The sequence below is a fragment of the Nerophis ophidion genome, linkage group LG10, assembly GCF_033978795.1.
Source record: "Nerophis ophidion isolate RoL-2023_Sa linkage group LG10, RoL_Noph_v1.0, whole genome shotgun sequence".
Lineage (NCBI taxonomy): Eukaryota > Metazoa > Chordata > Actinopteri > Syngnathiformes > Syngnathidae > Nerophis > Nerophis ophidion.
Window position 1 is genome coordinate 73,527,086 of NC_084620.1, and position 23,131 is coordinate 73,550,216.

A 23,131-nucleotide genomic window follows, 5' to 3' on the forward strand; every position below is an offset into this window, starting at 1 on the left:
AAGCCTATTTAAGTTAATTTGAAAGCTCCTTTAATTAGACTACTTGCCAAGCATTTGTTCAACACTAAAGATAAGGAGTGGGAGTGGGGGTTCATTTGTTATTAGATATCCGCCTCAAATAAATAAATAGGAAACGCTAAATCTAATTTCTCTCTTTACTGTGCGTGTGACGTAAGCACGTTGGACCACATTGTAAGTTGTTACGTCTTTAGATTTACCATTAAATAAACCATACCTTGGGGCAAAGAAAATTACTTGATCACTTTTGTGGGAAAGATATACAGTCGAATTAGCTTTAATTTATATTTATGGCATCCTACCTTCAAAAAAGAAACGTGACCTTTTTACTTTCTCCCAGGTTAACTCATATTACGATGAGGAACATGTTAAATCCCTGCATTTTTGTTTTGCCAGTGATAACCCCAACTTCCTCGGGTCACAAGGAAAAAAACTCTGATTGGCTCTCATTTGTAAGGAACTGCTAGCCCCTCTTTCATATTTACACTGTTAAAGACCTGTGATTGGATATATTCCAAACGTGTCCCACATATCTGCAAGATGAAATTAAATATGATTTGATTTTGTTTCTGTCAAAATTTTTTGTCGTTTTTGTTCGTTGAGTAAAATGTCAGTTAATTGTGTTACCGTCTGAGTGAACGTGCATTTGTTTTGATTAGTTATCGTCCTATTTTTTTGTCATTGGAAAATAGGCTGTTGGCGATAAATGAGGCGAAAATTATTAGTCTGGTATAAACCAGTGATGTACAGGAGAGAAGGCAACTGACCGTTCATTTGCGATGAGGCTGAGTTCGATCCAGGACACGTAGGCTCCGACCACCTCCAAACACTGGCAGGTGAGCTCGGGGTGGGTTTGTTGGTACGTCTGTAGGATATGAAACCAGGACTCCACCAGGCTGGGAATGCACTGCTCACGCATGGTGTCTTTAATCAAAGTGTTCCTGCGCGTGTCCTGGAAAACAATGCTCATGTTTAATTTCCAGGCACCTCAGGAATAGAGTTGTCTGTTGTCACGATACCAAAATTACATTAGACAATACCTATTAATTGTATTTTCAACACTTATTCAAAAGCACAATTTAAAAAAAAATACAGAACACATTTAATTTTAAAAGTACATTTTAAAGTGTGATTGGGAAAGGACAAAACAGTGGGAAGGAAGCCCCCGCCCTCCCCACACACACACAGATATGTGTCATAAATTAACTACAGCACAAAACATTCACAAAAGGCTGTCATACAAACCCTGTTTCCATATGAGTTGGGAAATTGTGTTAGATGTAAATATAAACGGAATACAATGGATTTGCAAATCATTTTCAACCCATATTCAATTGAATATGCTACAAAGACAATATATTTGATGTTCAAACTGATAAACCTTTTTTTTTTTTTTACAAATAATCCTTACTTTAGAATTTGATGCCAGCAACACGTGACAAAGAAGTTGGGAAAGGTGGCAATAATTATTGATAAAGTTAAGGAACGCTCATCAAACACTTATTTGGAAAAAAACACAGGTGTGCAGGCTAATTGGGAACAGGTGGGTGCCATGATTGGGTATGAAACAGCTACCCAAAAAATGCTCAGTCTTTCACAAGAAAGGATGGGGCGAGGAGGTGCACCCCTTTGTCCACAACTGCATGAGCAAATAGTCAAACAGTTTAAGAACAATGTTTCTCAAACTGCAGTTGAAAGAAATTTAGGGATTTCAACATCAACAGTCCATAATATCATCAAAAGGTTCAGAGAATCTGGAGAAATCACTCCACGTAAGCGGCATGGCCCGAAACCAACATTGAATGATCGTGACCTTCGATACCTCAGACGGCACTGTATGAAAAACCGACATTAATCTCTAAAGGATATCACCACATTGGCTCAGGGACACTTCAGAAAACCACTGTCGCTAAATACAGTTTGTCGCTACATCTGTAAGTGCAAGTTAAAGCTCTATTATGCAAAGCGAAAGCTATTTATCAACAACATCCAGAAACGCCGCCTGCTTCTCTGGGCCTGAGATCATCTAAGATGGGCTGATGCAAAGTGGAAAAGTGTTCTGTGGTCTGACGAGTCCACATTTCAAATTGTTTTTGGAAATATTTGACAGTGTGTCATCCGGACCAAAGGGGAAACGAACCATCCAGACTGTTATCGACGCAAAGTTCAAAAGCCAGCATCTGTGATGGTATGGGGGTGCATTAGTGCCCAAGGCATGGGTAAATTACACATCTGTGAAGGCACCATTAACGCTGAAAGGTACATACAGGTTTTGGAACAACATATTCTGCCATCTAAGAGCCGTCTTTTTCATGGACGCCACAGCTTATTTCAGCAAGACAACGCCAAGCCACATTCATCACGTGTTACAACAGCGTGGCTTCGTAAAAAAAAAAAAAAAGATATATACACACACACACACACACACACACACACACACACACACACACACACACACACACACACACACACACACACACACACACACACAGTACAGCCCAAACGCTTGGACACACCTTCTCATTCAATGGGTTTTCTTTATTTTCGTGACTATTTACATTGTAGATTGTCACTGAAGGCATCAATACTATGAATGAACACGTGGAGTTATATACTTAACAAAAAAAGATGAAATGAATGAAAACATGTTTTTAATCCCGTTTTTTCAAATTAGCCACCCTTTGCTCTGATTACTATTTTGCACACTCTTGGCATTCTCATAATGAGCTTCAAGAGGTAGTCACCTGAAAGGGTTTTCACTTCTCAGGTGTCATAGTTTTGATGCCTTCAGTAAAAGAAAACACATTGAATTGAGAAGGTGTCCAAACTTTTGGCCTGTACTGTACGCACGCGCAAACGTGCACGCACGCGCAAACGTACATGCACACACACATAAAGTGGCTGAAGTGCATCACAGATCATTCCTGCTGCGTCTTATTCTCTGGCAAACCAGACGCGTATAAAGTGTGTTGTGAAGTGGAGTTACAGTACACTTACAGTTATGATACACTGCAACAGTTCCTTTATATAATTTGTTTCTGAGAAAGGTTTGGCACGTCGCCCGGGGGCGCTAGGGCTCCGGGCGCTCCCGCCTCCGACCCGCGAGACGGGCGTAGACGGGAGACATTAAACCCCCCTCCTCCCTCTGTGGGAGGGAGGCGAGTTGGGTGCCCGAAATCCCCCGCTCGGAAGCGGATGCCGGTTCAAGGTTCCGACAATGTAGAAGCGGATAATATACCTCCCATGAATTAGTAAATATATGGGAAAGACTATCTCATTATTTTAAAAGGCAGCAGACGTTCTTCTTTGGCACTGACTAAGTGTGCATAAATCGAGAATTAATGCGTCTATCCATGGAAGAAGTGTTGTACAGTATTTGGTACTGACGATAACTAAAAAAGCAGGTATCAATACGTTTTTTTGCGTGTTGTTATCAACCTGCTGGGCTTCACGGTGGAAGAGGGGTTAGTGCGTCTGCCTCACAATACAAAGGTCCTGCAGTCCTGGGTTCAAATCCAGGCTCGGGATCTTTCTGTGTGGAGTTTGCATGTTTTCCCCGTGAATGCGTGGGTTCCCTCCGGGTACTCCGGCTTCCTCCCACTTCCAAAGACATGCACCTGGGGATAGGTTGATTGGCAACACTAAATTGGCCCTAGTGTGTGAATGTGAGTGTGAATGTTGTCTGTCTATCTGTGTTGGCCCTGCGATGAGGTGGAGACTTCTCCAGGGTGTACCCCGCCTTCCGCCTGATTGTAGCTGAGATAGCCGCCAGCGCCCTCCGCGACCCCAAAAAGGGAATAAGCGGTAGAAAATGGATGGATGGATATCAACCTGCTATCAAAAGTACTTTGATATACTTAGTATATACATTTCGCAATCAAACTCAGGACACTTGTTAAAGTACCAAGGATTGTCTCAGACACACACACTAGGTGTGGTGAAATTTGTCCTCTGCGACGTTCAAAGGTCAAACCAGGACAGTACCTCAGGTGCGTGTAGGATGTCTCGGTCCACTACTTCGGCGTCGATGGCCATGAGCGTCCTTAGGTAGATGTCCACGCCGTGAGGGTTGACACCCACCAGGGACAGGATGTCAAAGAAGAACTTGGGCCAGAGGGTGAGGTACTCCATGATGAAGGTGAGAGCAAACACCTGAGCAGCTTTGTTCCTGATAAAGACCTTCTCAGGCTGAGTGTTCATCAACTGCATCAACAAAAGCTTGTCAACGCCGCGTCTTTAAAAGAACCTGTCCGATCACGTCGGCACTCACCTGCATCTGCAGCCACTTCATCAGCGTCTCTCTGATGAGTTGCTGCTGGGCGCCACTTAGCCCGCTGTGTCTGCAACATTGCATGCCAATCATTAATTACAAGCAATAACAAATACATTTACAGAGCCCGCCGCTGCCTCACCTGAACTTGATCTGATGCTCCAAAACTTGGAAGCAAAAGAACTTGACGTGGTCATCACTGGACATAAACAGGGTATGAAGTCACTTACATGACGTGTACAGGCCCACACACTTACATACCTGTAGACGCCTTTAGCAAGCGCCTGTGCACACACCTCCCAGGCGTCCTGCGACTCCTTCAGCTGCTCGAAGTATGCCATGGCCTGAAGGGCACACAAGAACCTTTACATGAGCATTGGTATCAAGCAAAACAATCATTCAGTAGATGTACGTTAGACTGATGCAAAGGATATCAATTGTCAGCTTCTGGAATTAGAGTGAGTGAAAGGTAACCCAGCCTGCCACACGGAGCTGACTAATATCCTCACCCTCTGCCTGTATCGGGCATCAGCATTCGGGTTGAGCCCCAGCAGGGCCTGCTCGTCCATGATTGCAGCAACAGACTGGCAGGCCATTCGTGGGTTAGCTTTGCTCCACGGTCACTGTGCTCCTCTCAGTCGACCTCACACAGCTTTCTCTCATCTGGCCGGAAGATCAGACCAGGATTGATTGATTGAGACTTTTATTAGTAGATTGCACAGTACAGTACATACTCCGTACAATTAACCACTAGATGGTAACACTTGAATACGTTTTTCAACTTGTTTAAAGGCCTACTGAAACCCACTACTACCGACCACGCAGTCTGATAGTTTATATATCAATGATGAAATCTTAAAGGCCTACTGAAATTAGATTTTCTTATTTAAACGGGGATAGCAGGTCCATTCTATGTGTCATACTTGATCATTTCGCGATTTTGCTGAAAGGATTTAGTAAAGAACATCCACAATAAAGTTCGCAACTTTCGGTCGCTAACAGAAAAGCCCTGCCTTTACAGGAAGTCGCAGACGATGACGTCACATGTTGATGGCTGCTCACATATTCACATTGTTTTTAATGGGAGCCTCCAAAAAAAAGAGCTTATCGGACCAAGAAAACGACAATTTCCCCATTATTTGAGCAAGGATGAAAGTTTCGTGTTTGAGGATATTAATAGCGACGGACTAGAAAAAAAAAAAAAAAAAAAAAAAAAAAACAAGTAAAAAAAAAATACACGATTGCATTGGGACGGATTCAATTTTTTTTAGACACATTCACTAGGATCATTCTGGGAAATCCCTTATCTTTCTATTGTGTTGCTAGTGTTTTAGTGAGTTTAACAGTACCTGATAGTCGGAGGTGTGTGTCCACGGGTGTCTTGATGCCAGTGTCTCAGGGAAGTCGACGGCAGCTTTATGGACGGGGCAAGCTCAGCGGATCTCCGGTAAGAAGCGACTTTTTACCACAATTTTCTCACCAAAACCTGCTGGTTGACATTCGGTTGGGATCCATGTTCGCTTGACCGCGCTCTTATCCATAGTAAAGTTTCACCTCCGGGAATTTTAAACAAGGAATCACCGTGTGTTTGTGTGGCTTAAGGCTAAAGCTTCCCAACTCCATCTTTCTACTGTGACTTTTCCAATATTAATTGAACAAATTGCAAAAGATTCAGCAACACAGATCTCCAAAATACTGTGTAATTATGCCGTTAAAGCAGGCGACTTTTAGCTGTATGCGTGTGCAGCGCTCATATTTCCTAACAGCCAGTGAAGTCACGCGTACACGTCATCATTACGCGACGTTTTCAAGACGAAACTCCTGGGATATTTAAAATTGTAATGTAGTAAACTAAAAAGGACGTATTGGCAAGTGTTGCAATGTTAATATTTCATCATTGATATATAAACTATCAGACTGCGTGGTGGGTAGTAGTGGGTTTCAGTAGGCCTTTAACATTGCAACACATGCCACTACGGCCGGTTTAGTTTACTAAATTGCAATTTTAAATTTCCCACGAGGTATCCTGTTGAAAACGTCGCGGAATGATGACGCGTATGATGACGTGTGGGCGTGACGTCACCGGTGGAAGCGGACATGTTCTTCCAGCACCGAACACGCTAAAAGTAGTCTGTTTATATCGCATAATTACACAGTATTCTGGACATCTGTGTTGCTGAATCTTTTGCAATTTGTTCAATTAATAATGGAGACTACAAAGAAGAAAGATGTTGGTGGAAAGCGGTGTATTGCAGCCAGCTGTAGCAACACAAACACAGCCGGTGTTTCTTTGTTTGTTGGGAAGCTTTAATATGGAACAGAGCGGTCAAGCAAACATGGTTCTCTACACACATGTGAACCGGCAGGTTTCGGTGAGAAATTTGTGGTAATAAGTCGGCTCTTACCGTAAACATGAGCGGAGCTTGTGTCGTTCCTCCTGCAGCTGTCAAAGAGGCAGCTGCGACTTTCTTGCCTCCTCCGTGGCTTCCCTCAGAGACACCTCTCCGACTTTCAGGTATGACTTTATAATCATACTAAAACACTAGTAACACAATAAGCACATTAGGGATTTTCCAGAATTAGCCTAGTAAATGTGTCTAATAACATCTGAATCGCACCCACTGCCCTTGTCTTCTTCTTTTTTCTTCTTCTAGTCCTTCACTCTCATATCCTCATCCACGAATCTTTCATCCTTGCTCAAATTAATGGGGAAAAGGTCGATTTCTCAGTCCGAATCGCTCTAGCTGCTGGTGGCCATGATTGTAAACAATGTGAAGATGTGAGGAGCCCTACAACCCGTGACGTCACGTGCACATCGTCTGCTACTTCCCGTACAGGCAAAGCCTTTTTATTAGCGACCAAAAGTTGCGAACTTTATCGTCGATGTTCTCTACTAAATCCTTTCAGCAAAAATATGGCAATATCGCAAAATGATCAAGTATGACACATAGAATGGACCTGCTATCCCCGTTTAAATAAGGAAAATCTCATTTCTGTAGGCCTTTAATAAATACACTTTTTGGCAAGTGACTTAGTTGTGATATCCCTCTCTGCATGAAAGTTTAAAAGTAGCATATATGAATGCAGTATGAAGAATATTTTTTCTAATGTATACACATATAATCATATGTATAAACTGCTGTGATTATATGCATCAAGTGTTCATTCAAGGCCAAGGCAAAATATCGTAATATACCGTATTTCCTTGAATAGCCGCAGGGCATATAGTATACGCCTGCCTTGAATTACTGCCGGGTCAAACTCGCTTCGCCAAATAATTAGCGCATGCTTAGTGTTACCGCCTGGTCAAACTTGTGACGTCACGAGTGACACTTCCCCTGTCATCATTTTCAATATGGAGGAGGCTGATTTCAATACCGGTAATTTGAAATTGCATAAAAGGGAAGAAGATTAAGAACTATTCAGTAGGATTTAAGGTCCAAGCTTACACCACACTCAAAATTTTACTGCATGCCTTTTAGGACTGGGCGATATATCGATATACGATGTATATCGCGGGTTTTTCTCTGTGTGATATAGAAAATGACTATATCGTAATATTCGAGTCGACGTTCTCACGCAGCTGCGGGCATTACACTCTCCTCCTCTTTCCTGTGTCTCCTCACAGACAAGCAGGCGCATATTCATACGTCACTTACTGTCACGTCATACGTCACATACGTACACGCCCTCGCCAAGCGGAGAGGTCATGGCATGGCTAACGTTAGCTGTGATGCTAGCGGGTTGTTGCGGAGAAAGAAGGTGCGGATCTCGTAACAAATGAAGGAAGAACTAATTCCCAAGAAAAACAGCACGGAGTCCATCGTCTGGCGGTGGTTCGGCTTCTAGCGGGAATATGTCGAATGGACAACTTTAATTTGTCATGTGTGGGGCACAAGTGTTGCTACCAAAAGTAGCATTACTGCTAATAGGTAGCATCATTTGAAAAGTCACCTTTAATAAATACAGTTTTGGTAAATTGACTTGGTTGTGATTTCCTTCTCCGCATGAAAGTTTAAAAGTAGCATATATTAGTGCAGTATGGAGAAGAATGTTTTAATGTAGACACATAGAATCATCATAATGCTGTGATTATATGCATCAAGTGTTCATTCAAGGCTAAGGCAAAATATCGTAATATATATCGTATATCGCGATATGGCCTAAAAATATCGCGGTATTAAAAAAAGGCTATATCGCCCAGCCCTAATGCCTTTGGTAATTGCCAGAGTGAGAATAGGTTTTAAAATAATTAGCGCATGCTTACTTTTACAGCATGCCTTTGGTAAGAACCGGCGGCATATCGCGATATGCCCTAAAAATATCGCAATATTAAAAAAAACAATATCACCCAGCCCTACGTACAATTGACCACTAAACGGTAACACTTGAATACGCTTTTTTAACTTATTTAAGTCTGGGTCCACGTTAATCAATTCATGGTAGATGGAGATGTCAAAAATAGTACATTTTCACCACAAATCACATCATTTGCGTTAAACAATCACTGCACAACATATTCACCAGAGAGAAAAAGGGTTTTAAATTGAAAAAGTCTTATGTTAGCTGAAAACCGTTCAAGTCTGTGCACCTGTTAATAAATCATGCAAACAAGGGAGCCCTGAGGGGGAACTAGCTTGCTAACGTGAGCTAGCATTAGCGTCCCCCCCTCCCCCCAGAGTACTGACACGAAAACAAACGCTTGGGGAGGGGGGGGGGGGGGCGACATCAGTTAACATGCTTCTTTTTTTTTATTTATTTTTTTTTTTAGTTTTATCAGAACCAAGGAAGATCGTCTCTATCGATCACAGAGACTAAGCGTCTGGCCGAATAAGACAACGTAAAGAAGAGGAGGACAACCTCAAAGGCTCACCTTATTGTGACCACAGTTGGTTCACAGTGGTCTCTGTCCCCCGATGACAACAATGCGGGGTTCGCGGAAAGGAGCAGAATTGTCTAGAATGTCGTCACAATTACTGGCACGAGAGAGGCGGCGGTGCGGCGTGTCTGTTCGGTTCACTTCCGGCTCAATGAACCGGAAGAGGTTAAACCCCAGCGAGCTGAATCTTTACACATTTACGTACTTGAGTCATTTTATAACGCTTATAATTGTACAAAAATGACTCTAAGGTAGACGTATTGTTTCAAGAAATACGTTGTTTGAAAAAATAAATTTGATAATACCATATTAATGGCCTACTGAAATGAGATTTTCTTATTCAAACAGGGATAGCGGGTCCATTCTATGTGTCATACATGATCATTTCGCAATATTGCCGTATTTTTGCTGAAAGGATTTAGTAGAGAACATCGGCGATAAAGTTCGCAACTTTTGGTCGCTCATAAAAAAAGCATTGCCTGTACCGGAAGTAGAAGACGATGTGCGCGTGACGTCACGTGTTGTCGGGCTCTGTCGCGCAAAATTTCTTCCCCGCTACAAACCCCCACCCCCTTTTCATTAAAACGCTCTCTACCTCTAACAACAAAAAAACTGTGGAAACAATGATGCTGTGTTCCAAATTTAATTTATTTAATAAATCTGAATGAGCCTATGGCTTTGCACTTTGTGTATTATATATATATTTGTTTATATTCTATTTTTGTTATTTTGAATTTACAACCCTCTGGCGCTGTTTTGTACTGTTTTATAATGTTTTATATTGTTGTTTGACTTACTGTTTGTAATTTTTTAAATTTATAAATAAAAATTAAAAAAAAGTTGATAAGATATTGCCATATATGTATATATACGTATATATATATATATATATACATGCATATGTGTGTGTGTATATATATATATATATATATATATATATATATATATATATATACATAGATTTATGAATATATGCATACATGTGTGTGTGTGTATATATATGTATGTATATATATATATATATATATATATATATATATATATATATATATATGTATACATATATATATATGTATATATATATATATATATATATATATATATATGTATGTATATATAATATTCTATTTTAGTTGCTCTATTGAGTTTACAACCCCCTTGGTGCTGTTTTGTACTGCTTCTGTACTTGTTTTGTTTATTATTATTTATTTGCTTTTATGTTGCATATTTTAATTAAGGTTTATAAAGAAAAAAAATAATAATAATTTACTTCCGGGGTCACATTTCCTCACGTTTCTTCTTACGTCATCCCATAGCTTGTGTTTGTAAATTGTTTTTTTTAAATGTTTTTTATTTGTTATAATATAGCGTTAACAAAACGTCTGTATTTTTATAATATAGCGTTATATCTTTATAATATAGCGTTATATTTTTATAATATAGCGTTATATTTTTATAATATAGCGTTATATTTTTATAATATAGCGTTATATTTTTATAATATAGCGTTATATTTTTATAATATAGCGTTATATTTTCATGATAACGCGTTAACAAAACGTCTGTATTAATCGGACAAATTAACTTGAGGATATTCCTGATTGAATGCACATTTGACTCGTGGACATATGCGGAAATGAATAACCGTGTAATTCAGGTTTTTTTAGTTCTTTGTGTAAGTGAACTAAATTAAAATGGCATTTATGTGAACTTAAATGTTTTTAGTTTCAATCGTTGTCTTTACGTCAGCACTCATCTTTCCCATAAATCGTGTTACTTTGGAAATGCATATGTGAACAAATACTCATTGCACATTTGACTACCGTACAGGACGGAGAATTAAACGATTTTTGATTCGTTTTCCACGGGTCAACACTACTTCAGGGTTAACTTTTCTTTCAGACGGATGGGTTTTAGGTTGATATTGTTGGCAAACATGATTTACTGAGATTCACTCTAACTTCGAGTAAGAACATACCTTTACTGTATGCGGCTGGTCCGTGGAAGCCCAATATTGAGACGTAAAAGGAAACATGTGTGACGTAAGAGGAAACATGACCCCGGAAGTAGATGGGGGGAAAGGTTTTTGTAGGGGGGAAGAAATTTGGCGTGACAGCTCCTCACATCCTCACATTGTTTATAATGATAGCCACCAGCCGCAAGAGCGATTCGGACAGAGAAAGCGACGATTTCCCCATTAATTTAAGCGAGGATGAAAGATTCCTGGATGAGGAAAGTTAGAGTGAAGCACTCGAAAAAGAAAAGGAAAAAAAAGGCGAGGGCAGTGAGAGCGATTTAGATGTTATTAGACACATTTACTAGAATATATCTGGAAAATCCCTTATCTGATTATTGTGTTACTAGTGTTTTCGTGAGATATATAGTCATACCTGAAAGTCGCAGGGGTGTGTTGACCGCCAGTGTTTCTGATGGAAGCCATGGAGGAGCCAAGAAAATCGCAGCTGCCTCTTTGACAGCTGCTGCAGGAGGGCGCAAGCTCTGTTGATGTCTCCGGTAAGAGCCGACTTATTACCACAATTTTCTCACCGAAACCTGCAAGTTCACATGTGGTCGGGAAACATGTTCGCTTGACCGCTCTGTTCCATATTAAATCTTCCCAACAAACAAAGAAACGCCGGCTGTATTTCGGTTGCTAAAGGCAGCTGCAATCCACCGCTTTCCACCAACAGCATTCTTCTTTATAGTCTCCATTATTAATTGAACATATTGCAAAAGATTCAGCAACACAGATGTCCAAAATACTGTGTAATTATGCAATTAAATCGGACGACTTTTAGCCGTGAGTGGTGCTGTGATAAAATGTCCGCTCCAACCAATAACGTGACAAGCACGCGTCATCATATGCGTCATCATTCCGCGACGTTTTCAACAAGAAAATTTAAAATTGCAATTTAGTAAACTAAACCGGCCGTATTGGCATGTGTTGCAATGTTAGTATTTTATTGATATATAAACTATCAGACTGCATGGTCGGTAGTAGTGGGCTTCAGTAGGCCTTTAAATACTAGAGGTGTGGGAAAAAATTTATTCGAATACAAATCGCGATTCTCACGTTGTGCGATTCAGAATCGATTATCTTTTTTTTTTTTAATCGATTTTATTTTTTTTTTATTGTTTTTTTTTTCATCAATCTAACAAACCACTACACAGCAATACCATAACAATGCAATCCAATTCCAAAATCAAACCGGACCCAGCAACACTCAGAACTGCAATAAACAGAGCAATTGAGAGGAGACACAAACACGACACAAAATAAACCAAAAGTAGTGAAACAAAAATGAATATTATCTGTTCTCTGTTGTCCTCTGTGTTTTTTATACACTTCGATTTCTATTTTACTGTTTTAATTGATTTTACCCTTTTAAATAGTTTTTAATCATATTTGTTTTTATATTGTTTTTATTGGTTTTATATTTATTTATTTTTTGTTTTTATTCAGTCATTGGTGGAGCATAATATATATATATATATATATATATATATATATATATATATATACTTTTTATTTTATTTTATTTTATTTATTTATTTTTATTTTTTTTACAATTGTTTTTATATATATATATATATATATATATATATATATATATATTTAAATGTGCTATATAAATAAAGTGGATTGGATTGGATTGAGTCAAGTTGAGTCTAAAGATGGGCTTCACGGTGGCAGAGGGGTTAGTGCGTCTGCCTCACAATACGAAGGTCCTGCAGTCCTGGGTTCAAATCCAGGCTCGGGATCTTTCTGTGTGGAGTTTGCATGTTCTCCCCGTGAATGCGTGGGTTCCCTCCGGGTACTCCGGCTTCCTCCCACTTCCAAAGACATGCACCTGGGGATAGGTTGATTGGCAACACTAAAATTGGCCCTAGTGTGTGAATGTTGTCTGTCTATCTGTGTTGGCCCTGTGATGAGGTGGCGACTTGTCCAGGGTGTACCCCGCCTTCCGCCCGATTGTAGCTGAGATAGGCGCCAGCGCCCCCCGCGACCCCGAAAGGGAATAAGCGGTAGAAAATGGATTGATGGATGGATGGATGGATGGATTGGATTGGATTATCAACAACAGTATCAATTTTAGTTATAATTTCAGCATAGCAGTGATTAAAAATCCCTCATCGACATTATCATTAGACATTTATAAAAAAAAAAATAAAAAAAGAACAATAGTGTAACAGTGGCTTGCTTACACTTGCATCTCATGTCATAAGCTTGACAACACACGGTGTCCAATGTTTTCACAAAGATAAAATAAGTCATATTTTTGGTTCATTTAATAGTTAAAACAAATTTACATTTTTGCAATCGGTTGATAAAACATCGTCCTTTATAATTATAAAAGATTTTACAAAAATCTACTACTCTGCTAGCATGTCAGCAGACTGGGGTGGATCCTGCTGAAATTCTATGTATTGAATGAATAGAGAATCATTTTAAATCGGGAAAAAAATTGTTTTTGAATTGAGAATTGTGTTGAATTGAATATATATATATATATATATATAATTATTATCGAAAAACTGTTTGCCTGCTTTGCTTCATTTTGTTGGCGGAATTTGACCGGAAGTCCGTCCCCCTGTCGACCACTTGACGTGTGCAGTCTCCGCCCCCAGACTTCCTCTTTCACTGTGGCTGGGCGAAAGGCACCATGAAGGCGTCCGGCACTGTACGTAAAATGATCAATTCACCCTCAAAAAACGGACGGGAAGCCAATTCCGCTTGTAGATATTGACTTATAACGACAAAGGCTTCCCGTTGTTGCTTTGACATGTGTGAAAGTCTCGTCCTTTGTCGATAGATTGCACGTTTTTTTCGCTCCGGTGTCGGTTTGCTTCCAACATGGCGGCCGCGACACCATGTGGACGACGACGACGGCGTAAAAGAAGACTTACGTAAAATAAGACTTTAATGGAACTGGACGGACAAAGTTACCGTACTTATTTTATTTGCATACAAGTTTGTTTGGTTTAGTGATGTAAATTTATCCCACTTTAAACGCCGACTTAGCCGGATGCTAACGCATGCTAATGCTAACGGTTATGGTGGAATGTTTCTGTTTATTGGAAGTAAATAAGTTGTCATTTAACGTAAGTTTTGCACCTGAATGAGCCCTCATGTTCATATACATAGTCACATTAGCTGTAACCAGGGCTGGGCGACACTGCCTTTTTCAAATATCGTGATTTAAAACCCCTTCTCACTCCTGCGCTTACTAAAGGCATGCAGTAAAAGTAAGCATGCGCTAATTATTTTATAACCTCTTCTCACTTCGGCACTTACCAAAGGCATGCAGTAAACATTTGAGTGTGATGTAAGCTTGGACATTAAATCCTACTGAATAGCTGTTAATCTTCCCTTTCTGCGATTTGAAATTATCAAAAAAAACATCATTCTGAAAATGATGACAGGTCAAGTGTCACTCGTGACGTCACGAGTTTAACCAGGCGGTAATACTAAGCATGCACTAATTATTTTGCGAAGCAAGTTTGACCTGGCAGTAAATCAAGGCAGGCACATACTATATGCCCTGCGGCAATTCAAAGAAATATGGTATATTACGTTATTTTGCCTTGGCCTTGAATGAACACTTGATGCATATAATCACAGCAGTATGATGATTATATGTCTACATTAAAACATTCTTCATAGTGCATTCATATATACTATTTATAAACTTTAATGCAGAGAGGAAAATCACAACTACCGTATTTCCTTGAATTGCCACCGGGGCACTAATTAATTTAAAACCTCTTCTCACTCCTGCGCTTACCAAAGTCATGTGGTAAAAGTAAGCATGCGCTAATTATTTTATAACCTCTTCTCGCTCCGGCACTTATTAAAAGCATGCTGTAAAAATTTGAGTGTGATGTAAGCTTGGACCTTAAATCCTACTGAATAGCTTTTAATCTTCTTCCCTTTATGCGATTTGAAATTATCAAAAAAAACATCATTCTGAAAATGATGACAGGTCAAGTGTCACTCGTGACGTCACGAGTTTGACCAGGCGGTAATACTAAGCATGCGCTAATTATTTTGCGAAGCGAGTTTGACCCGGCAGTAAATCAAGGCAGGCACATAGTAAATGCCCTGCGGCAATTCAAGGAAATATGGTATATTACGTTATTTTACCTTGGCCTTGAATGAACACTTGATGCATATATTCACAGCAGTATGATGATTCTATGTGTCGACATCAAAACATTCTTCTTCATACTGCATTCATATATGCTACTTTTAAACTTTCATGCAGAGAGGGAAATCACAACTACCGTATTTCCTTGAATTGCCACCGGGGCACTAATTAATTTAAAACCTCTAATCATTCCTGCGCTTACCAAAGGCATGCGGTAAAAGTAAGCATGCGCTAATTTTTTAAAAACCTCTTCTGACTCCGGCACTTACCAAAGGCATGTAGTAAAAATTTGAGTGTGATGTAAGCTTGGACCTTAGAGCCTACTGAATAGCTCTTAATCTTCTTCCCTTTATGCGATATCTAATTACTGGTATAGAAACCAGCCTCCTCTAATTTTTGAAAATGATGACAGGGGAAGTGTCACTCGTGACGTCACGAGTTTGACCAGGCGGTAATACTAAGCATGCGCTAATTATTTTGCGAAGCGGGTTTGACCCGGCAGGAATTCAAAGCAGGCGCATACTATATGCCCTGTGGCAATTCAAGGAAATACGATAAGTCATTTGACCAAAAGTGTATTTATTAAAGTTATTAAGCAATGGCACAAACATTCAAGTCATTTCCAAAACATAAAGTGCAAGATTGTCAGAGACATTTTAAGTGTCAAATAAAAATGAGCTGCATAATAGGAAATCAAATAGTATTCGTCCTTCACTCTGTGGTAGGTTACTACGGTTATTAATTTCACTTCATTCTCTAGCGAGTGACTTTTCAAATGATAGTACATATTAGCAGTAATGCTACTTTTTATAGCAATGCTTTTGCCCCACACTTAAAAAAATTGTGGTTGTCTGTTTGACATATTCCCACTTGAAGCATGACGTGACAGTAAGTGACGTATGTAAGAACGTGCGCCTGCTTGTCTGTGAGAAGGAAAGACAGGAAAGAGTGAGAAGAGCCTGAAGTGTAGGCCCGCAACTAAAAGCAACTGCGTGAGAACGTATACTCAAATATTACGATATAGTCATTTTCTATATCGCACAGAGACAAACCCGCGATATATCGCCCAGCCCTAGGTGTAACCTTTTCAAATGGTTTGTTTGCACACCAACCCAAAAGTCACATGATCCCAGTGATGTGATTTTTTTCTGGTGTGCAGAAAGCAAATGTGATCCTTGTCGCCTTTCTCTGATGCTGCAGTGCCTTTGAAAGTGAATTCAAGGATTGACATTGTTTGCATTTGGAACTGTGTATTTCACCTGCAGTACATGAAAGCTCCTATTTCCAGATACCAATCAGGATGTTCACGATACCTGTGTTAACTTGTCTTCTTTGTGTGTAAAGCTCAGAGAGTACAAGGTCATCGGGCGTCTGCTGCCCTCTGCCAAGAACCCGTCCCCCCCTCTGTACCGCATGAGGATCTTTGCCCCCAACCATGTGGTGGCCAAGTCTCGTTTCTGGTACTTTGTGTCCCAATTGAGGAAGATGAAGAAGGCGTCAGGCGAGACTGTTTACTGTGGACTGGTGAGTGTTGACTATCGTGTGACGCGCCGATTGCCCTAAACGACCATCAGTTAACACAGGTTGTGTCCAGGTCCACGAGAAGACCCCTCTGAAGGTGAAGAACTTTGGCATCTGGCTGCGTTACGACTCTCGTAGTGGCACTCACAACATGTACAGAGAGTACCGTGACCTCACCACCTCTGGAGCTGTCACACAGTGCTGTGAGTGACCTTTAACATTTGTGAGGGCTGTGCAGTGTGTCCAATGTCTAAATAATTGTCTCCTTGCAGATCGGGATATGGGAGCTCGCCACCGTGCCCGCGCCCACTCCATCCAGATCATGAAAGTGCAGATCATTGCCGCCAACAAGTGTCGCAGACCGGCCATCAAGCAGTTCCACGTGAGCCACCCCTTCCACTCGTCAACATGTTTCACTTTATTTCCCACTAACCGGGAGCTGATTTCCTCCCGTAGGATTCAAAGATCAAATTCCCGCTGCCTCACCGGGTCCTGCGCCGCCAGCACAAGCCGCGCTTCACCACCAAGAGACCAAACACCTTCTTCTAAACGTGGGGCCCAAATAAAGTTATCTTGTTGGAATGAAACATACTGTTTTGTTTTTTAAATAGTCATTAGCAGAGTGCATGCTAGATTACTTAGAAACAAGTGGTTTACAGAGAAGCCTCTAACCGTAAATGCACACCATAAAAGTGGATGGAACAATGAAAGTTTAAGCCTTAGGGATATCCACTTTTAAAGACAAAAACATCTGAAATAAAAGGGTTTATTCTTTTCCACTGCTGTACAAAATGATTGCACTATAACACAAAGATAATATATTTTTAAGTCTAAAGACTGTCGTTTCTTAGTCAACTTTTGTTAACTTTAGAACTGACAAAATACTATATTTTAGGCAAAAGTACTAAAAACTAGTGTAATTATCTGTCTGTGCAACTAGTTAATTTTACTTGGGAAGGCATCCTAAATAAAGATATCTAGAAATTAGCAGGACTTCAAGCTAGAAATAAATATTAATTGGCAATTCTTAAAGTAAGATATGTTGGGGATGTTACAAAATCGCTAAGATAATACTTTCTTTGTGGTGAAAATCAAATTTGTGATTTGAACAGTTATTTTCTCAAATTTAACATTTTTAAACTACAATTGGCCCGAATGTGTGAAGGTGAGTGTGAATGTTGTCTGTGTTGGCCCTGTGATGAGGTGGCGACTTGTCCAGGGTGTACCCCGCCTAACGCCCGAATGCAGCCAAAATATGCTCCAGCGACCCCAAAATGGACAAGCGATAGAAAATGGATGGAATAGGCAAATATAATTATTTCTGCTACAATTAAGAATATGCTGTTCAGTCAATAACTTAAAAAATAGCTCTTAAAACTCGGGAAATTTCTAGGAATACCATTTAAAATCTTGCTTGTCCCGGGTGTACACCGCCTTCTGACCATGTGGAGCTGGGATAGGCTCCAGCACCCCCCGCCACCCCATAAGGGACAAGCACTAGGAAATGGATGGATGGATGGGCAAGTGACAAATAATTTGCAGTAGCTGAAAGGGTCCATAGGAGAGCAGTGTTTAGTAGCTGCTTTGCTGCCTGCTAAGTTTTTCTACTGCCCCCATGTGGGTAATAATGGAATCAACTGGATCAATACCAGTCAATACTAGTGAAGTTAATCATTTTTATATCGCGCTTTTCTGTAAGACTTAAAGCGCTTTTCATATTAAAGGCCTACTGAAATTAGATTTTCTTAATTAAACGGGGATAGCAGGTCCATTCTAGGTGTCATACTTGATCATTTCGCGATATTGCCATATTTTTGCTGAAAGGATTTAGTAGAGAACATCGACGATAAAGTTCGCAACTTTCGGTCGCTAATAAAAAAGCCTTGCCTGTACCGGAAGTAGCAGACGATGTGCGCGTGACGTCGCGGGTTGTAGGGCACCTCACATCGTTTATAACGATAGCCACCAGAAGCAAGAGCGATTCGGACCGAGAAAGCGACAATTTCCCCATTAATTTGAGCGAGGATGAAAGATTCGTGGATGATGAAAGTTAGAGTTAAGCACTAGAAAAGAACGGCAGTGGGAGCGATTCAGAAATTAAACACATTTACTAAGATCATTCTGGAAAATCCCTTATCTGCTTATTGTGTTACTAGTGTTTAAGTGAGAGTATAAAGTCATACCCGAAAAGTCGGAGGTGTGTGGTGACGGCCAGTGTCTCTGATGGAAGCCATGGAGGAGCCAAAAAAGTCACAGCCTCCACTTTGACAGCTGCAGGAGGACGCAAGCTCCGCTCATGTCTCTGGTAAGAGCAGACTTATTACCACAATTTTCTCACCGAAACCTGCAGGTTGAAATGTGGTCGGGAAACATGTTCGCTTGACCGCTCTGTTCCATATTAAAGCTTCACAACAAACAAAGAAACACCGGATGTGTTTGTGTTGCTACAGCCGGCTGCGATACACCGCTTTCCACCAACATCTTTCTTCTTTGTAGTCTCCATTATTAATTGAACAAATTGCAAAAGATTCAGCAACACAGATGTCCGAAATACTGTGTAATTATGCAATTAAAGCAGACGACTTTTAGCCGTGAGTGGTGCTAGGATAAAATTTCCACTCCAACCAATAAGGTCACAAGCACGCGTCATCATTCTGCGACATTTTCAACAGGATACTTCGCGGGAAATTTTAAATTGCAATTTAGTAAACTAAACCGGCCGTATTGGCATGTGTTGCAATGTTAATATTTCATCATTGATATATAAACTATCAGACTGCGTGTTTGGTAGTAGTGGGTTTCTGTAGGCCTTTAAAAGCCATTATCTACATCTTTAAGCTACATTTAAACCAGTGTGGGTAGGTAGGGAAAGTGTTTTGCCCAAGGACACATCGGCAGTGACTAGTATGGCGGAAGCAGGGGATCGAACCTGGAACTCTCAAGTTGCTGGCACGGCCGCTCTATCAATAGAGCCACACCGATCAAAGTCAACAACTATAGAAATATTACTTCACCAGGTGGACTTCCTTCCTCCCTGATGAGACGCCTTGCTGCCCTGTTGCTTAAGGGGGGGTCAAAAGTCACACTTTTAACAGACAATTTCTGGGGTCATGTGACTTCAAAGATGTTGATTCATGAGTCAGGCACATGTAGTGAGACGTCACGTGTTCACTTCGTCTTTTGGCGAGCATGAAGACACGCCCCCTGCAGAGACCAGGGGGTCGGGAACCTTTTTGGCTGAGAGAGCTATGTAAGCCCATCCATCCGTCCATCCATTTTCTACCGCTTATTCCCTTTGGGGTCACGGGGGGCGCTGGTGCCTATCTCAGCTTCAATCTGGCGGAAGGTGGAGTACACCCTGGATAAGTCGCCACCTCATCGCAGTGTCAACACAGATAGACAACATTCACACTCACATTCACACACTAGAGCCAATTATAATGTTGCCAATCAACCTATCCCCAGGTGCATGTCTTTGGAAGTGGGAGGAAGCCGGAGTACCCGGAGGGAACCCACGCATTCACGGGGAGAACATGCAAACTCCACACAGAAAGATCTTGAACCCAGGACTACTCAGGACCTTCGTATTGTGAGGCAGACGCACTAACCCCTCTTCCAACGTGAAGCCCGGCCATGTAAGCCAAATATTTCAAAAAGTATTTCCCTGAGAGCCATATAATATTTTTTAACACGGAATACAAGTAAATGTGTGCATTTCTAAGTAAGACCAACATTTTTAGAGTGTAATACGTCTCTTATTGTTTTTAATAACATTGTTATTCTAAATTTAACCAATAATAATTAAAATACTTCTTACCATTAATGCGACGACTTCAACATGTGCGATACAAAACGAATGGTTGGATTAAAATGCATGAGAATGTTTTATAATCCATCTATCCATTTTCTACCGCTTATTCCCTTTTGGGATCGCGGGAGGCCTGGTGCCTATCTCAGCTTGAATCTGGCGGAAGGTGGGGTACACCCTGGACAAGTCGCCACCTCATCGCCAATGTTTTATAATTTGAACGTTATTTTTAACACTGTGATTACCTGCGGAATTATTCATTACTTATCGTGTTAAGCAATGTCAGCTAATATTTATCTGAGAGCCAGATGTAGTCATCAAAAGAGCCACATCTGGCTCTAGATCAGGAGTCGGCAACCCAAATTGTTGGAAGAGCCATATTGGACCAAAAATACAAAAACAAATCCGTCTGGAGCCGCAAAAAATTAAAAGCCATATTACATACAGATAGTGTGTCATGAGATATAAATTGAAATATGAGGACTTAAAAGAAACTAAATGACCTCAAATATAGCTACAAATGAGCCATAATAATGCAATATGTATATACAGCTAGCCTAAATAGCATGTTAGCATCAATTAGCTTACAGTCGTGCAGTGACCAAATATGTCTGATTAGCACTCCACATAAGTCAATAACATCAACAAAACTCACCTTTGTGCATACATGCACAACGTTATTAGTTTGGTGGACAAAATGAGACAGAAAAAGAAGTGGCATAAATCACGTCCTAGAAAGTCGGAGAAAGTTATGCATGTAAACAAACCACGGTGAGTTCAAGGACCGCCAAAATTAGTGGGACAAAACGGCGCTCGTTAAATACTCGAATCAGTGAAGCATGTTTAATATAAACAGTGTGCTTTATAGCAATTAGGGAGCTTTGTGTTATGTTTGTCTTCCTAAAGCAGGGGTCAGCAACCCAAAATGTTGAAAGAGCCATATTGGACCAAAAATACAAAAACAAATCCGTCTAGAGCCGCAAAAAAAGCCATATGACATACAGATAGTGTGTCATGAGGTATAAATTGGATTATGAGGACTTAAAGGAAACTAAATGAGCTCAAATATAGCTCCAAATGAGGCATAATGATGCAATATGTACATACAGCTAGCCTAAATAGCATGTTAGCATCATTTAGCTTACAGTCATGCAGTGACCAAATATGTCTGATTAGCACTCCACACAAGTCAATAACATCAACAAAACTCACCTTGTGCATTCATGCGCAACCTTATAAGTTTGGTGGACAAAATGAGACAGAAAAAGAAGTGGCATAAATCACGTCCTAGAAAGTCGGAGAAAGTTATGCATAGACACAAACTAGGGTGAGTTCAAGGACCGGGAAAATTAGTAGGACAAAATGGCGCTCGCCAAATATTTAAATCAGTGAAGCATGTTTAATATAAACATTGTGCTTAATAGCAATTAGGGAGCTTTGTGTCATGTTTGTCTTCCTAAAGCAGGGGTCGGCAACCCAAAAAGTTGAAAGAGCCATATTGGACCAAAAATACAAAATCAAATCCGTCTGGAGTCGCAAAAAAAATAAAAGCCATATTACATACAGATAGTGTGTCATGAGATATAAATTTAAATATGAGGACTTAAAAGGAAACTAAATGATCTCAAATATAGCTTCAAATGAGGCATAATGATGCAATATGTACATACAACTAGCCTAAATAGCATGTTAGCATCAATTAGCTTACAGTCATGCAGTGACCAAATATGTCTGATTAGCACATTCCACATAAGTCAATAACATCACCAAAACTCACCTTTGTCCATTCATGCACAACGATATATGTTTGGTGGACAAAATGAGACAGAAAAAGAAGTGGCATAAATCACGTCCTAGAAAGTCGGAGAAAGTTATGCATGTAAACAAACTAGGGTGAGTTCAAGGACCGCCAAAATTAATAGGACAAAACGGCGCTCGCCAAATACTCGAATCAGTGAAGCATGTTTAATATAAACAGTGTGCTTTACAGAAATTAGGAAGGTTTGTGTCATGTTTATCCTCCTATAGGAACCCCTTATCATTTCCATTTTTCATATATTTTTGAAAAAGCTCCAGAGAGCCACTAGGGCGGCGCTAAAGAGCCGCACGCGGCTCCGGAGCCGCGGGTTGCCGACCCCTGGTATAGACGAACATCAGCTGATTCCCTGCACAACGAGCACGTGCCCCAATGTTTACTTGTATGTGGCTAATGCTATTAGCATGTTGGGTCTCCGTCAAGATGAGGTCAGCTGATGGTTCCAGCAGCCGACGTGCACATGAATATTTGATCCAAAGGTGGTGTCACATGACCAGCTGACGTTGACGTGACCGGCGGGGGTCACTGTGGGTCGGCACCTCCTGTCTGGTTCACTAAAATCAACCGGTCGTGGCGCCCATCTTGGAACAGCAAGAAGTAAAACAATAAATAAATAAATAAATACTGTGGGGCAAACAAGTATTTAGTCAGCCACCGATTGTGCAAGTTC

The 23,131-nt window shown here is 40.5% G+C and overlaps 2 protein-coding genes and 1 non-coding gene across 3 annotated transcripts; 2 read left to right on the plus strand and 1 right to left on the minus strand.

Moving 5' to 3' along the window:
• Nucleotides 1-724: 724 nt before the first annotated feature.
• On the minus strand, nucleotides 725-9,333 carry LOC133559952 (exportin-T-like). The gene is made up of 7 exons (XM_061911934.1): nucleotides 9,162-9,333; nucleotides 4,798-4,951; nucleotides 4,550-4,632; nucleotides 4,431-4,487; nucleotides 4,289-4,358; nucleotides 4,003-4,221; nucleotides 725-970 (listed from the first exon to the last, which is right to left on the minus strand). Exons 2-7 carry the CDS (start codon nucleotides 4,882-4,884, stop codon nucleotides 740-742), a joined length of 747 nt encoding a protein of 248 aa, XP_061767918.1. The 5' UTR covers nucleotides 4,885-4,951; nucleotides 9,162-9,333; the 3' UTR covers nucleotides 725-739.
• Nucleotides 9,334-13,723: 4,390 nt separating this feature from the next.
• LOC133561283 (large ribosomal subunit protein eL20) lies at nucleotides 13,724-17,424 on the plus strand. The gene is made up of 5 exons (XM_061914646.1): nucleotides 13,724-13,849; nucleotides 16,661-16,840; nucleotides 16,911-17,040; nucleotides 17,110-17,219; nucleotides 17,294-17,424. Exons 1-5 carry the CDS (start codon nucleotides 13,832-13,834, stop codon nucleotides 17,384-17,386), a joined length of 531 nt encoding a protein of 176 aa, XP_061770630.1. The 5' UTR covers nucleotides 13,724-13,831; the 3' UTR covers nucleotides 17,387-17,424.
• Nucleotides 16,416-16,549, plus strand: LOC133561323 (small nucleolar RNA SNORA68). The gene has a single exon (XR_009808631.1). It is a non-coding gene; the product is annotated as a small nucleolar RNA SNORA68 (small nucleolar RNA).
• Nucleotides 17,425-23,131: the final 5,707 nt, after the last annotated feature.

Excerpts from the sequence above, each read along its gene's own strand:
- LOC133561283 (XM_061914646.1), top strand. Across the intron at positions 16,841-16,910 it reads AGACTGTTTACTGTGGACTG|GTCCACGAGAAGACCCCTCT; the intron begins GTGAGTGTTGAC and ends GGTTGTGTCCAG. Across the intron at positions 17,220-17,293 it reads CGGCCATCAAGCAGTTCCAC|GATTCAAAGATCAAATTCCC; the intron begins GTGAGCCACCCC and ends TTCCTCCCGTAG.
- LOC133559952 (XM_061911934.1), bottom strand. The coding sequence starts at position 4,884 with ATGGCCTGCCAGTCTGTTGCTGCAATCATGGACGAGCAGGCCCTGCTG. Across the intron at positions 4,488-4,549 it reads CTTGCTAAAGGCGTCTACAG|TGATGACCACGTCAAGTTCT; the intron begins GTATGTAAGTGT and ends GTTTATGTCCAG. Across the intron at positions 971-4,002 it reads ACATCCTACACGCACCTGAG|GACACGCGCAGGAACACTTT; the intron begins GTACTGTCCTGG and ends ATTGTTTTCCAG.